General features: G+C 36.5%; 1 protein-coding gene across 1 annotated transcript; it reads left to right on the forward strand.

The window, feature by feature from the left end:
- Positions 1–100: 100 nt before the first annotated feature.
- LOC110724189 (cysteine-rich receptor-like protein kinase 10) lies at positions 101–9,205 on the forward strand. Its single transcript, XM_021903590.1, has 5 exons — positions 101–496; positions 6,816–7,026; positions 7,123–7,360; positions 7,501–7,651; positions 8,625–9,205. Exons 1-5 carry the CDS (start codon positions 305–307, stop codon positions 8,991–8,993), a joined length of 1,161 nt encoding a protein of 386 aa, XP_021759282.1. The 5' UTR covers positions 101–304; the 3' UTR covers positions 8,994–9,205.
- Positions 9,206–17,479: the final 8,274 nt, after the last annotated feature.

Here is a 17,479-nt window from a genome sequence, read left to right on the forward strand (position 1 = left end):
AAAAAATCAGTGGGTTCAATGAACCCATTTGAACCCACCCTAGCTCCGCGACTGAGTCAACGTCTAGATCACCAAGTGTATTATATATTTATATTGAGATCTTGAAGAAGTTTCGTTATTGAAAAGTGAGAAATACAAGTAGACGTATCTTAATTCAACTAACCTCGAATTTATTCAACCTGCCTCTTGGGGACATCATTTGAAACGTTTGAAGTTGAACAGATAAATTGAAACTTCAAAATCTACAACTACATGTATAAATTTCATATTATTGTACAAAACAAAAGTTTGTGATCAACTGAAGATGGGAGTATTATTTTCAAGGTTTTGTGATTGTCTTAAAAAGTGGAAGTTTCGCCATGAATCTGCTACTGCTGCTGCTGAAGCCGAAGAAATTTCTGAGCTATTTTTTGAGCTTCGTATTCTTCAGGTTGCAACCAATTTCTTCTCCGAAACGAATTTGTTAGGTCGTGGTGGTTTTGGACCTGTTTTTAAGGTATTTTCAGGCATCTTCATTAGTAATTATTGCTATCTTTTATTTAATGATTTATCTTTGATTCACCAAAAAAAAAGATTTATCTTTAGTTAGTTCTGATACATATTCTATTTCATATTCTATGAAGTTCGATCCAAAATCTAAGTTGTCATTATTTTCTAAGGTCTTGATAGCTACAAGGTCATAAGAAATCCCAATTTAAATGTCATATTATTATAATATTGAATGTCGTAACATATTGATAAATTGTGGCATTTTGTGGGCGGTAAAACTAGCATAGTAGCTACATACTATCTCCATTTCATAATATTTGCAACGATTTAACATAAAATAAACAAGAAAAATGTCTAATCGTTACAAATAATATGAATCAGGAGAATTATATAAATTATGTTTTAAATTATGTATCAGGGTAGGAATTGAATTATGACCTCAGTTATAATTTTGATTTATTAATAGTTAGAGTTTAACTTCTTCATATTTCAAAGCAGTTGACGGGAATTTCTTCTCAGGGTAAGTGTGAATGTGATTAGTTTTATATATATATATATTTTTTTTGCATGAGTTTTGGATTGATTATGCTCCATGAGACCATGACTCCATGTCTCCTGTATAAATTAATAAATACCCTGGCTTTAAGATATTTATTTTTAGGAAAATGCTAACGAACGCCCTCATGGCGTTGGATAAGTTACTTAAAAGTAGAAAGATTAAATTAAAACTAACATTAATTACACCGATCGATGCGTGATTTTGTCATGCTTTCTCAAATTAATACTAAGGAGTTCCTAACTCTCGTGACAAGAGTGTTAAAACCCCTATACGGGGATTCATGATTTAAAGGGGTAACGTAGACTCCTATAGTTGAGAAAGGTTGGCGAACTCTAAAGAGAAGATTCACTTGCCTGAGTTTTCTTTTTCGCCAGACAACTGGCGGATAAGCCGGGCATCTAAAGAACATAAGATCCGAGTAGCCGCCAGGCATAAAAGTCAACTAGGGCAATTGGCACAACCAGGCATCTCAAACATTGATAAGGGGGAGGCTTAATACGACTAGTCCGAAAGTTAAGCTAGGACAGAGATTAACGACTAGTTCTGAAAGCCAGGAAACTGCTAAATCAAACGTTTCAAGAAATATTCCCCAGTCGAAAAGAGGGGTTCCTTTTTCGTCTCGAATTTTTCATCGAACAAATAAGGGAAAAGAATCATATTGAAAACGCTCCTAACCCAAGCCCTTCCTTCGTAGAGCCGTGTGCGTCGATCTCATTCTTAGGAAGAAGGTTCCCGTCTTCCAAAGTCAAGGGAATAGCATTACCAATCGTAAATGTTATATCCACCCCATAGCTTTTCTTCATAGTAAATAAAACATTGAATTTATAGTAGCCCGCTATGGCTGGGTAAGCATACTGGATCAATAGATCCATCGCTGTAAGACACAGGAGATCAGTCTGGTTGACAAGAGGATAAGGCTCCCGGTAGCTACAGCCTGCTAGGATTAACCCCCCGTGTGGGTTCCTCTCAAAGGTATTCTCAATACATCCTAAGCTATCCAGGAGCCACTCCACCCGGATGAGGTTGAGGTTTCGGGAGCGTTCACCGAATCCAGTCGTCCCCTTACCGAAGAAGGCCCGACGTCCTCTCTGGGATCAGTGCTCCTCCCTGGTCTGTGGGAGGGTAAGATTCTCTCTCCTTCTTTCTTTCGAACTTTGCTCTTAACTCTTTTTTTTAACCGGAATTTTGAATGAAGGGCGTAAAGACGAGTTCCAAGAGTCGTCTAAGCACATCCATTCTCTTAGGGCTTAGGGGATGCCAAAAGCTAGCCTCCCACCTATCCTACACATTCGATCAAGGTTGTCACTGCGAAGCTATAGTAAAGGTGCACGGGGTCTTACCGTCTAGCCGTTGGTACTCCGCATCTTCACGAAGAATTCAATTTCACCGGGTCCATGTCGGAGACAGCGGGGCAGTCGTTACACCATTCGTGCAGGTCGCTACTTATGCGACAAGGAATTTCGGCCCCGGATCTACGTTGAAAGCTTCTATAGTAGAACTCATTCGAGAAGGCTTGGCGGTCTTAAGAATGGTTCGGGTAGGAGGTTCTCTTAAGAATAAATAAAGAAGACAAATAGAATCTAATTCATGTTCGTGCTAACAGAAGAGCCAATAATATAACAACCCCAAAAAAAGTATTTCTTGCTTTTCCGATAGCCTTTAGTATAGGAGCATCTCTAGTGGTCCCGCCTAACTCTTCGTTATCTGTCCGAATACCTCTTACTATCTGCCTCTGTTTCAGGAATAAGTTAAGGGACTAGGAGTACCTGCCGGAATGAGCTTCCCTCGTTGATTCTTTATACTTCAGTATAGCCTTCAGACAGAATGAACGGATCGAAGACCGATTCTGATCTCAAAATGAACTTATCCCTGCCTTATTCAACTCAGAACTCAAAACAGGTCTTTGGCTTCCTACGCTCTCCTTCAACTAAGGGTGATAGGAAGTGAAGCCTAGCTCGACCTGAAGGTCTTCGTTTCGAAAACTCTAAAAATGCCTTTCCTCTTTCCATCTTTCCTTTCAAAGTTTACTACTCTGAATACCTTCTTGAACCTTTTCCTTTAAGCGCACCCTCCTCTTTCTAATGGACCTGCTCCACTGGAAATGACTAAGGTGAGGGAGGAAAGATCAAAGTACCGTAATGGGATGATTCTATCTATACCAGTTGAGCTAACGTTATAGGATCAATGAGCTATAGTCGGTAAGCTGACGAAACTTTGGTAAGTTACAAGGATGAATGCAAATAGCAAGGCGCGCCCGATTTACCAAGGACTATTTTGGTTGCTTTTGGCGGATTGCTTACTACTAGGTTGGATCGGATGTCAACCTGTGGAAGCACCCTTTGTTACTATTGGACAAATTCCTTAAGCTCTCTGCTCTATTTGCTTGCAATGTTATGTCTATCAAAGTTGGCGAACGCTTCTTGTTCTCGTCCACCCCTTAATGCTTTGCAAGCACTAAGTAAGTAAACTACCTTTCTTTTTTTTTCATAACCTAGACTAAAGAAGAAGCTCCTGAATCAGCGCAAGGCCAAATCAGCAGCCTAAACTTCTTAGCTTCAGTCTCGCATCAGTCACAGGATCAGAACCCTTTTCTGCTTTCAGCCAAGCAAGGATAAGAGAGAGATCCTATGGTTAGGCCAGTTAGTTAATGCTGGAAGGTTATAGAAGACGAAAACGATGGATGTCCTAAGTGACAATGCCATCGGAAAATAGACTCTTTATTCGGACTAGCACACGAGGGCGTTAAGCTTACTAACACTAAAGGAGTAGACTGATTATCAAAGCTCGCACGGGAATCGAGTACTTCTTAAGCGGGAAGTTGAACCCTTTTTTGGTCAAAGCCAAATGATGAATAGAAGGAAAGGAGATCATAAAGATAGGCGGACGACTGGACTTATAGTATAGGTCGGATGTTTTCGGAAGTGAGTTAGACAAAAAGAGAAGCAACTTGGACAAAAAGAAACGAAGTGACTTAGACAAATCGTTTTTGTCAATAACCTCCGACCATAAGGGAAACGGATAACTTTCTTTACGCTAATAGCTAATATAGAGAGGCGCAAAGGACAGATATGCCAATTTTGCAGAAGAAGAAAGTTTCATTGCCTCTATCATTCGACAGGGAGATTCTGAAATTGCGGAGGCTTGGTTCGATCAAGCCGCCGAGTATTGGAAACAGGCTATAACGCTTACTCCTGGGAATTATACCTGCCAGGGGGGCTAGGATTGTAGATTGGGAAACTTCACGGCTAACCCTTGAATTCCCACCGTAAGATTTTAAATGTTTATCCAACACCCAGGGGCGTTCGTTAGCAAGATCTTTATTTTTAACATAAGAGTAATATTATATATAGCCTAAATACACTCTTGAAAATGGTATAAAATTAGAAATTCATGACAAAAACATGCGTAAATCAGGGTAATTAGTGTTTATATTTTTTATAATTTCCTAACTTTGCACAATTTTATAGTGCATATTTGACGTTTATATGTAGCCCTAAGGGCTGTGTATAAAAGATGGGGTTGCTATATATATATATATATATATATATATATATTTCGATATAACAAAATAAATAAAAATGACTGCTAAATCTTCCAAAACTGTAGTCCTACAAATTCAATAGTGATTAATCCTATTCTATGACTTTTTCTAATTGCAAATAATCTGAATTTAACTGAATATGTCAAATATATTTTTATTTGAGAAATTGTCTCAATAGCCCTTATATCAATTTTTTGGTCCTAGTCTATTTAAACTTTCTCTTAGAGATGAAATGATCAAGTCCTAATCAAGATGGTCCAAGGTTTCATTTGGCATGTTTTTGTTTATGCAACATAATTGTAAGTAACTAAAATATTTTCCTTCAAAAAATATAAACTAAAATTATTTGATTAAAAAAGAGACAACATGTAATGATGGTGATAAAACATCAAGCACTGTATTACATATTTATATAAAGCTAGAATTGATCATTTGATCCTAATTTCTAGGATAGAGAATAGTTTGGATTAATCCAGAGATAATTTATGAAGAAAAAGGGAATCTTGAGATTCGAGGATGCTAAATCATGTAACAGTGACTCCTAAAGAGAAACATGGAGAGGGTAGAGAATGAGAAGAATGTATAATTTTATCGATCATATATATTATCATGTTACATCTTCTCATTTACTTATAGCTCTCAACACCAGTGCTATGATAAAATTTGCCCATACCTAAGCTATGTCAAAGAAAGTAACTTTTTTTTTTTAACAAAGGAATGAACATGATTAAATCAAAATAAAAAGCTAAACAAACACAAAATTCTGAAATCCGTTCATTTGGAAGCATATTTATAGGAATGTTCCTGAAGAGGTTGCAGCCCTGCCACCTCAGCTCCCCTGCACAACCACCTCTGGCTCAGAGCTTTCCTCTTCAGCAGCTGGCAATGATTTACCTTTTCAGCTATCATGCTTAATTCCACCTCAATACATACCCTTGAGCTTGTATCAGATGGTGGCATTTAGATGCCATCGATTGTAAATCCAAGTGTTGTCTGAGTTAGTGCTTACATACTGCGTATTTAAGATATTCTTTTATGCTTTATATGAAATATTTTTCTGCATGTTCTATACCATAGGCTTATATATCTGTTTCTTGAATTCTAATGGAAGTTTGAAACATTACGTTGTAATGTTTTGATTAACTTCATTACAGTTTCCATCTGTTTTTTTTTTCCTTAATCCAAACAAGCCTTAAAAATTGTTCTATTGTTCATAAGATTTGGCATTTTTATCTTTCTTTAAAGAGTGAGTTGCTAGGAATTAGTTCAGAAAAACAGAGTAAGCAAGAGAAACAGAGAAGAAATTAGCAGCCAAGATAGATTGTATTGCAAGTCAGTGTAACCACAATACAACTAACTCCTTTCTTTCGAGAGGAAAGGATGCTCTCCCAAGGAAATGATTTCCACAACAAAATTCTCAATGCATTCCCCCTCCACAAACTTCCCTTAAATACCCAAAAATAACTACCTAGCAGACATAACAAATTCATCACCCCACACAAGGACTAACAAACTTATTTCCCAAATTACTGATTTACCCCCTTCCCATAACTAACTTCCAGCTCACACATTCCAGCTCACTCCTTCTTATCCACACCTTGCTTGGGCCTCCTCCTTGCATAAGTAAAGCGCACCCTTGGACTGGGCTGATCTCTTGCATGAGTTTGAGCATTATAGGGCAGTATCTAGACTGATATGTCAAGGAGATAAAAGGTGCAGAAATAATTCATGTTGCTTAATAACAGTTCATTTTAGAGAAAATGAAAAGATAGTGATGGCTAATGAGATCAACAGGACATTAAATTCTTCCCTCTCATGTGCTTCGGCATCCTCTATAACCATGGATCTCTCGCAACCAATGGCACAATTGCCATTTACTATTGGGAGTTAGGACAATGCCACTACTTTGCGGACCTTGATCTTCATTACCTTAAGTCTGGACTCTGTAGGCTATCCACCAGCTGCATTTTTCTTTTTTGTTATAGGCCTCTTCTGAATAATGTTGTTTATCAGATAATAAAAATTTCAGATTGATATTACAATTGATATTATTAATAGCAGATGTACTCGTAGAAAATCTTCTATAGTCCTGCTTAAGCATCAACTAAGGCAATGATTGATATTATTTGCTTAATCAATATTTGTATAATATTTGCTGGATCTGAGAAAGACAATTCTCTGCATCCAGAAGCGGAAACATTAAACTCATCTGGCTCTGAACTTCAGGGACTGATGCCAAATGGACAAGAAGTAGCAGTGAAAAAGTTGTCAGTAAACTCTAGACAGGGTGTTACAGAATTCACTAATGAAGTGAAGCTACTGTTGAAACTTCAGCATAAAAACTTGGTGACATTGTTTGGCTGCTGCATAGAGGGAGCTGAGAAAATGCTCGTGTACGAGTATCTTCCTAATAAGAGCCTTGATTATTTTATTTTCAGTAAGATGCCTTTCTGACTAGAAAATTCTGCTAAAAGTCTCTTCAGTGAGGCTGATTGCACTGATTTGAGCTAATATAGTGCTAAATTTTTATCAGAGAAAGACAACTCATCAGTCCTTGATTGGGCTACACGGTACAGAATCATAACTGGTATTGCTAGAGGACTTCTCTACCTCCATGAAGAGGCTCCTGAAAGGATTATTCATAGAGATATTAAAGCCAGCAACATATTGCTTAATGATCAATTAAATCCTAAGATATCGGATTTTGGTTTGGCCAGGTTATTTCCCGGTGAAGGCACCCATTTAGATACGCTCAAGATTTCCGGTACTTAGTGAGTAATTAGAAGCAACTTTTTATCACTTTGAACTAATTTTTATTTGTACAGCTCATGATCCTCATGCTTGGCTCTTTGTTTAATCAATTCTTTTATTTACTTAAATGCTGATTAGGAAACTTTGTCTATGATTGCAGCGGGTATATGGCACCTGAGTATGCAATGCATGGATATTTGTCAGTGAAGTCGGATGTGTTCAGTTTTGGGGTACTGACATTGGAGATTGTAAGTGGAAGAAAGAATTTTGTTGACAACCTTGGTGCAGAGAAGGCAGATCTCTTGAGCTATGTAAGTTCTTATTCTGGTTATGATGTATCTTGAGAAAGTCAGCATTATGTGGAATTTGTACTCTTTTTCCTAAATTATATTTCTATCATTCTCTTTAAGTTGCAACATTTGGATAATTGCAGTATTTACGTTCTCCCCTCTGACCACCTTTATGGATTTATATGTTGGCAAAGCAGTCATGTGGGTTATTGAAAGATTGGTCTCAATTTATTTTCACACATCACAATATCAATTTTTTTTATAATTTTAACTTATCTATTTAGAGATATAAAGGTTTGATATTATGCATTGACAAACGTGAAAGTCAAAACATTACAACTAAAAGAGAATGGAGATAGTATCATTTACTAATTGAGAACTAGTAGTACACAAATACAAATTAAATGCGAAGGTGGACATGAAGGAGGGAAACTGGAGCTGTGTACCATTCGGTTATTTGTAAGAGTTCTAGCAATATACTGATCACAGAAAATGGAAAACGTTTGTAGACTTAAAATCTAACATGCAGCTATATGTGTTACAGAAATTCAGGCAAAACACTGAATCTGCTACTACATATATAATTCTACTATCAATTTCACAGTGCAAAGTTCTGACTTTGTCTACTCAGAACTGATCTTAATAAAAAATTAATTTTTTGATGAGGGCATGAGGCATTGTGTAATGCTCACTATGTAAATCTTACTCATAGTCTAGTCCTTGTAGGAAATCTGGTCTATGCAATGCACAAGGCCAAAAATACTAAAGGCCTCTTAATTCCAAAATATGTATTTAAGGAGATATTCATATATATGTGCAATACTTAATGAAGGCTATAGTTGACTGTTGACGTATTGGTTCATACTTCATACTTATAGAAACTTCCTTAGACAACTATGTTACTGTTAGGCTAGCATCAATGAGATACTGTTAGCTACTTCATTCCGCTTTCTGAATAGATGTGAAATCTTTAGTTCTAAAATTGTCTGTGCAGACATGGAAGCTCTTCCAGGAAGGGAGGAGCCTGGAGTTAGTTGATGCTAGCCTTGGTAAGTGCAATCCAGATGAGGCGGCAATGTGCATTCAACTTGGGCTGCTATGCTGCCAAGCGACTGTTGTTGAGAGGCCAGCCATGAGCTCTGTTCATCTGCTTTTATGCAGTGAGTCATTTAGTTTGCCTCAGCCAGGTAAACCTGGAATTCATGGTCGCCGATGGATTGCACCAACTAGCTCTTCTGCTTTCACCAAAACTAATCCTAGTAGTTCGTCCTCTGGTCTCACCAAAACTACGACAGGGAGCACTGCTGTTGAAGACTTTTCAAGAAACTCCATCTCTCTTTCTTCTGTAGATGAAGGTAGATGATATATTACAGTATATTAGGAATTGTAATAATTTATATGCTTGTAAAGCTTATTCAGTATTTGTTTGTCCAAAATTATCATCACTTTGTGGAAGTCATCATTTAACATCCATTAGAGTATGAGCAATGGTGGGTAACTCACCACCATTACAACTCATCTCATTTATTTCTCTCTTCCAACTTTCCACTATCTTAAAGTTACTATTATGAGTCACTTTTTTTTTTATCTACAATGGTAAGGTTACACACCACTCTCTCTCCTAATTTTTATCAATATCCCATCATCTATAATTTCTTTGAATTTGTAATTATTGAACTTACATAATTATTTAATAAAACTAAGACATTATAGATGATGTCTATAATCTTAATAATCACTTAAATATGTAACCTTTTTTTTTCCTAATTTTTGAAATGAAAAATACAATAGTAATATAAAATTTAAATTGCATAGTTTATAAAACATAGAGATTCATAAAAATATGAAATACAATCTTCATTAAAAGTGTCTATTCATTCGTTGCTGAAACATCCTCAAATATGCTCAACCAAGTCATTTTTTAATGCAATATGGGTCTCCCTATCACGAACATTATTTCTATTTGACATATAGCCACTTAAATTGAGCTTATCCAATCGTTCACTTCTCACGGTAAATGGTTGGTTGTTATTACCAGATGATGACCCAACTACATTTTGTGGTTGATCATTGATAAATTCAGATGCATTGTAATGCAAATATCCATTTCGCTCATCTTCAACAATCATATTGTGCATGATAATACAAGCCATTACGATTTTCCATAAAATTTTAGTCGACCATGCTAGACCTGGTTGACGTATTATTGCAAATCGAGCTTGTAGTAACACTCTAAAGGCACGTTCAACATCTTTTCGATAACTCTCTTGCTTCTTGGTAAGTAATTTGTGCTTAGCGGTTTGTGGGTGTTTGATTGCTGGGATAAATGTTGCCTATTTTGGATAGATACCGTCTGTAAGATAATAACCCATATTGTATGTATTTCCGTTGACATTAAAGCTAACCTCTGGAGTTTTTCCCTCACATATATCAGAGAACACTGGTGACCGTTGGAGGACATTTATATCATTACAAGAACCTGGTGTACCGAAAAAGGCATACCATATCCACAAGTCTTGTGAAGCAACGACCTCTAAGATCACGGTTGTTGTTTTACTTCTACCTTGATACATTCCTTTCCAAGCACGTGGACAATTTTTCCACTTCCAGTGCATGCAATCAATGCTTCCCATCATACCAGGAAATCCACGACTATAACTTTCACGGAGGAGTCGTTCAATATCCGTAGTATTCGCCCTCCTCATGTACTCCGGTCCAAACTCAGAGACGACTCCTTCAACAAAGTGAGCGAGACATTCCCTTGCAGTACTTGATGCGATTTTAAGATATTCGTCAAGTGCACCGGCTGATGTATCGTATGCTAACATCCGAATTGCTGCAGTGCATTATTAGAGGGGGGATGCACCTAGTCTTTCGGTGGCATCCGGCTTTTGTTGAAAGTAATTACTTTCGCTTATTCAAAACCGTCGGCGGAACATATCGTCTGTGTACTATGGTTTGGGAATAAAGTAGTCGTTATATAATTGTACATCAGCATATTTTCGATCTCTTGGTACATACCACCTTTGGTACGTAAGTTTAGGAGTGAAGGGGGGCTGGTGAGTAGAGGTTACAAGGGGAACAACATCTGTATTGATCGCTTTCTCGATCAATTCTTCTTCTTTTCGCCTTTGGGTAATTGATTCATGCCACTCTACAGAGTCGTTGACCATGTAATCAAATAACCCTGAACTAGATGAACTAGAAGAATTTGAATCAGAGTTCATTTTGTAATAAATTTTGGTTGAGAGGAGGAGAGTTTTGTTGCAGAAATAATACTTATTTTTATGTTTTAAACCATCAAGTACAACCCCCTTATATATATAACATCTAAAATAATTCAAAACAAATAATTGGTGTTTATGATATATTGACACAAAAGTATATAAGAGATATGATTTTCGATAAGGTTTATAGATTTTCTACATTTGTTATAGGGTTTGTAGGTTTCTTATGTATGACATTTCAATTCATGGGTACACATAACAGGAAAAGATAAGATTTTCTGATGATGCATATAGATTTTCTGTCAACACATGTGACATTTCAATGTAGCATTATTGTAGGTCAATCATATTGTAAATATTTTCAAAGTTACTAGCTACAGAACATTTTTCAATACGGAGTTCATATATATTAATAATTTAATTATTTGCAATAAATAATTTATGATGTTAACAAAAGTAGAGAATTAATAATAAAAACTTCAACTTCATTGCATTAAGAAAGAACTAACAACAAAATATTACAAAGGAAATTTAAAACAATAAGAGTAACCATACATCAATTAAAAATAGCATAAAACATGGAGTTTAATTAAATTAATTGATATTTAAACTAGCCCAAAAGATGTGCAAATTCTTGCTTTAGTTTTGCATAAATTTCTTTTTCATCTTCAGATAGATTGGTTTTGCAAGAAGGATACTAAATAGCTTGAACCTTTTTTCCTCCTATTTTTTCTGAGCTTTGGCGGCATCTCGTTCCTTTTGACATTGTAGCATACGTTCCCCTACATCAATTTGCCTCTCATCAACATCTTTGTGTTGTCCTTTAATCACACTCATCTCTGAAAGAGCTTGAGTAAAAGACTCTAAAGAATTTAAGAGCTACAACCATTTTGAATTCCAGAATTAGCAACAGATTTACCTTTTCTTTTCGCTGCTTTCACCCCATCCAGACGACGACGACGACGAGAATGAGTGTTTGGACCATCATCAGTTGGAGTATCTGACTCTGATCTTTTTGAATTGCCACCACCACTAGAAGGTATGTCTAGGTCTATCGGCCTGCATTTGTCTAAGTCTCTCAACATCTCCCAACAGCCAATTAAACCAAAGCGTGAACCATTACACGTCCCTCTATATATTTCATGAGCTTCAGTCATCTCATCATGAGTGTTGGTACCACTCCTATACCTTTTTTCACTTCATTATAGCAACCAACCCATGTACTCACATCTTTTTTATTCTTTCCCACCGACTTTTTTATAGATCTCAAAGTTCTAGGGCGCATATTGGATTTATATTCTTTTCTAGCTTGATCATAAAGGGATTTTATGTTCCTCCACATTATGGCCAAACTTTGATCTGTTGCCGTCTCTAGATCTACAACTGCACATTCTACCCAAGTCGAGACGAGTGCGTCATCTTCTTTTGCACCCCAATTTCAGCCCTCTCACTTGTGTTGCTCCCGTGCGGAGCTTCAACATCATCATCATCAGCAGCGCCATCAACATCAACATCGTCATCAGATTGTTGTGAAACCCTTGGATTTTTGGGTGGGGTTAAATTACTACTTCTTTCTCTCTCAGGAGTTGTTAGACTATTTTGAATTATTTGATTCCCACCATAATGTCGTGACATTGGAAACATAAAACCAGATGGTACATTTTGGGGAATTTGTTGAAAGTTTTGGTTTGAAAATTGGTTTGGGAATTGTTGTGGGAAATTTTGGTTTGAAAATTGATTTGGAAATTGTTGTATAAATTGTTGCTTTGGATGCATTGGTTGGTTAGGAATGTTATAAAATAACATCCTTTGAGCATTTGGATTAGTAAGGTTACTTGGATCAAAATGAAAATTACTTTGAAAATTTGGAGAATTGGAAGTTGGGTAGTTTGGATTATTTTGAGATGAACCACTTCCACAATTAAGATTATTAAGATCCATAATCTGAAAATATTTTTGCAATAAAAAAAGAAGGGTAAAATTTTAAGTATGAAAAACTATATCAATATTAGGCACTATTTATAAATAAAATTATAAGTATGTCATTGGTGCAATTATCTTTTGAAAAAAATTAAAAGCCTTGTATATATTACCGTTACAAATATTATCGTTGTAAAAATTAAAGTACAAAAACTAGCTGTTGCACTCATCGTGAATAGCAAATTCAATGGATTCAAATATTGCTTGAAGGGGACACTTGTCATGTTTCTATTGGATAAAAGCAAAAAAAATGTGGGCCACTTACTCATCAGCTACTCATCAGTGGGGGTGTTCTCCTTACTATGGGTAAGTTGTGAGTCACATTCCACAATGGTGGGTTAACTTACAAAGAGGAGAGAGTGTGTTGTGAGTAGGGTAGTAACTCACCAATGCAAATGCTCTTACACCTTTACACCCCTTTCCTTTATAATCCATCTTCATAAATAAAAATACTGGATTACAAATTGTACAAAATCTCTATCTCTGAAAATAGCAATTTATTTTGGAATTTTGGTGGTGTGTTTAAGGGATGATAAAAATCAAACTAATAAATACAAGTTTTTAAATAAGACCGTCTTACCATCATATATTACTACCTTGTAGCCTTGTAGGTGGGATGAGTTAAGAAAAGAGAAAATTCTGGATAGGGTCATATATATGCTTACAATAATTCACAAAAGTGGTCTTATGTTTGTAAGACAGTCTTAATATTGGAAATGAAAATGGATTAGGTAGTTTGGGGGAAAATGAGGCAATGATGATGGTGTAATAATAATATTTTTTTTTGGTTGGAAATGATGGTGTAATAATAAAAAGGGGGTGAGGGTCTAAAGGGTAAATATTGTGCACATCTATTTTTTTCTCCTTTAATTGACCAAATAGTGCAATGATGAGACAATTGCATTACTATGAGTCTAATAACTAGATAAAATCTAAGCTATTATGGACTACTTCTCACAAAAAGAGAGAGAGAGAGAGAGGGGCTATTATGAACTTCGGAATGTGAGGAAAAATGATCTCAAACCTCTTTAAGCCAAAATTAAAATTACCAATGGTCTGAATCGTATAAATGCGTGTTTTAAGCTCTGTTAATAATAGTATCAAATTAAATGTATAACGCTTAGGTTAAAAATCTTAAAATAGTCTTCCACCATCAAATTTCAATGGGGTTGCGGTAGCATACCAACGCGATATTTAAGATTACAATTAACACATCAATTGTATCTCGCGTATTATATCTCAAAAACATATAAAGTGATACAACCTATAGAAAATTAGTGGGAAGCCGAGATACAATCTGGGCCCCCACTCCTCTAGCTATAGAAAAGCCAATCCTAGTAAAGATATGAGCTACAGCACGCGCCCCAATGTCCTGAGTCTTCAAGAACCTCTAGATCCGCTTCAGCAATGCAACAACCTCCTTTTCAAACTCCCCAAGAGAGGAGAAAAAGAAAGGAAGGAAGTCATATCCAATCGCTCGACAACTGAATTCGTACTTGACCCACTTCCAATTGGTCGCATCAGTAACTACTCGTCCAGGAACAAAGTCAGAAAGCCCAGACTGTGTCAATGGAGAAGACCCTAGCAAGTCAACACACCTAAATCCTAGAGGTGATTAACACACCTAAATCCTAGAGGTGATTAAAATCGGACTGGGCTGGGCCTTAACATGATACGTCGTGCCCGAACCCACAAAAAATGGCGGGCTTGTCGGGCCAAAGCGAGCTTTTTTTGGACAAGATTCGAGCTTTTAACAAAAAAAATGCGTTTTTAGTTTGCCCTATTTTCGTGTCGGGTCGGATCGGGCCTGGCCAATGTTGATCACCTTACTAAGGCCCTGTTCACTTCACCTTATTTTGCTTAATTGAAATTATTTTTACTGAACTAAAGTTATTTTTGCTTAATTTAAATTATTTTTACTGAATTGAAATTAATTTTACTGAATTGAAATTTTTGCTGAATTGAAATTATTTTTTTACTGATTTTCTATTATATTTCTTCTCTAAGTGTACTAAATTTTACTGAATTGAACTTATTTTTACTGGACTGAAATTATTTTTACTGAATTGAAATAATTTTACTAAACTGAAAATATATTTACTGAATATTATTTTTTTAAGGTGAAGTAACAGGACCTAAATAGAGTTTTTTTTAGAACATGTCTTACCATGGTATTAGGCCATTGATTTGGTTTATTATCGGCATTGACCCCCCCCCCCCCCATTTCTCTCTCCTCAAAGCCACAACCTAGCCTAGCCTAGCTAACCCTAGCTGCCAACCTCTCAGCTGCCGTCGACACCACCACCCATCAACGTAGCCGCCCACCCAAATCACTCTAACCTATTTGGAAAATCCCCCTCCCTTTTTTCATCTGTAACAACCATCCTCTTCATCCTAAGATCTTTCAACACTGCATACTTGCGCTACGATCCACAGCAAAGCGTGACCACCCCAAACCATTAGGAACAAGATTAAAGTCAGCAATTTTGTGGTGGATTTGATGTGGGATTTGCTGGGGATTCTTGCTCCATTGGTTAAACCTAAGAAAAAGTTGCAGAAGTTGAATGATATGTCCATTTTATATAGTATTTTACCCCCGTCCCTTGGTCATAATTGGTAGTGTTTTTGGCTCTTTAGAGTCACTTTTATTACTAATTGGTGTTTTCTAGTGTTTTCGTAGTTTTGGTTGAGTATTGTAGGGATTTCCACCTTTGGAGCATTTTCCCGGGATTTTTATGGAGCAACTTCGAGCATTAGAGGAGCACGACCAGTTTTCGTAACCCAGGGCTGATTAGAGTTATCAAACCGGTGATTAAGGGCTTGGTGCATGTGATATCGAGGCATTTGGATCGAGTATTCAAGACCCGAAGAGGAAATCCGGATTGGCCGAAGAATCGGAGCCTAATCGAGAAGTCCAAGTTGCAAAAGATTGTGGCCCGGCCAAATTAGGCTCCGCCCGAAGGTGCGCCCAACCGGGCGGGGCGGAACATCTTTCGCCCTGTATCGCGCCCAGCCGGGCGCGAGAGACATCCATGTTGAAAAAAAGGCGGGCCCGGTCGGGCGGTGTGGCGCCCAACCGGACGCGTGTCCTTGATGAAGTTTTAAGCGTCGTTTAGTTTGTTTTAATTTAGGATTTTTCTTGCTTAATATAAATACGTTTTTGTTAAGCAAGTTTAACGCTCTCACTAACTTCTATTATATCTTCTCTTAGACTTTCTCTCTCTACTTAGTTTTTAGATTATTTTTTCTTTCTACAACTTTGTTCTTTACTTTGTTCTTAATTCAACTCTTTAATTCCGATTACTTTGGTAACGATTTCTTCTACTTTAATCTCAGTCATTTATTTTATTTCTTTCATCATGGCTTGTTTAATTGCTTTGTTTAGTTTAGATTTAATTATGTTTGAGTAGTTTTCTTTCTAGGGTTTATGGGGATCCATAAATAATATGAAGGGGTAATTTATTGTTGTTGATTGTCAATGCTAGATTAATTTCCTATTGATTGATTTAATGCTCTGCAACTAGATTAGTGCTGGTCTTTTATGTATGAGTTTAGCAATATTGATTCAAGATTCGAGAGATGAGAATTTATATTTAGGATTATTTTCAATGGGCAAGTTAATTTATAAATGGTTAAGTCGAGATTCGAGAGATGAGATTTAATACCGGTAGATTAATTCTATGATTGTAATAAGTAGCGAGACCCCTTTATGATTTGATTAATTGATGCATTGATGATTGATTATTATGTCTTACCCTGAAATATTATTTATTGGTGAGATCTTCCTCCTACTTTTATTCCTTCCCACATTTACTCCTAGTAGTTTAGTTCTCCTTTATAATAACAATTTGGTTACTTGATAATCTAGATTATGTTGATTAATTAGGAATAAATTGACTTGTTTCCCTGTGGTTCGACCCTTCTTCCCTATCTACATAGTAAGTGGATTTAGGTATTATTTTTTATTAGGTGATTACGACTTTAGCTTGTCAAAATTTGGCGTCGTTGCCGAGGAGACGGTTTTATTTTTATTTCTGATTGTTTTCTATAGTCTAGGTTATTTCTTCTTGTCTAATAGAACGTTAGTTCTTTGAGGCAAGTCTCATATTTGCTTTTTAGTTCTTTGTTTATGCCCACGTGTTCCAGATCAGGTTATATCCCATTCGATCCTGAGATCGAACACTCTTTTCATAGACAAAAGAATCTTTATAGGCAAATCCTAGCGAGTTCTGAGGATAACATTAATCGCCGAGACCCTCCAACAGCTTCTAGTGATTCAGAAGTTCCTTCAGATTCAGAATCAGAGATGACGGCACCTAAGAAGCTCAGTGATTATTCGCAGCTGACGTTAACAGATTAATCCCTACACCTTATACCTGCCCCCCTTGTTACAAAAATAGAGGGATAACTCTATTTTTTTATCCCTATCCCTTTCATATGGGATAGAACAATTCTCATTAAACAAACAAGGGATTATTAATCTCTATCCCACCTACAATCCCCACAAACAAACAACCCTTATGTACTTTTTTTTTTAATATTTATAACACGCTTGACAATGGACTAAGATGCTTAATAAGCCACCTTTGTTATAAGTGGTTGGAGGTTCAAATTCCCTTAACATTATATTTTTATATACAAG

This window comes from Chenopodium quinoa, unplaced genomic scaffold (genome assembly GCF_001683475.1).
Source record: "Chenopodium quinoa cultivar QQ74 unplaced genomic scaffold, ASM168347v1, whole genome shotgun sequence".
NCBI lineage: Eukaryota > Viridiplantae > Streptophyta > Magnoliopsida > Caryophyllales > Amaranthaceae > Chenopodium > Chenopodium quinoa.

Bases quoted from the DNA above. Each gene is read 5' to 3' on its own strand.
- LOC110724189 (XM_021903590.1), top strand. From the start codon at position 305: ATGGGAGTATTATTTTCAAGGTTTTGTGATTGTCTTAAAAAGTGGAAG. The intron at 7,361-7,500 runs GTGAGTAATTAG...CTATGATTGCAG, and splicing joins CTCAAGATTTCCGGTACTTA to CGGGTATATGGCACCTGAGT. The intron at 7,652-8,624 runs GTAAGTTCTTAT...TTGTCTGTGCAG, and splicing joins AGGCAGATCTCTTGAGCTAT to ACATGGAAGCTCTTCCAGGA.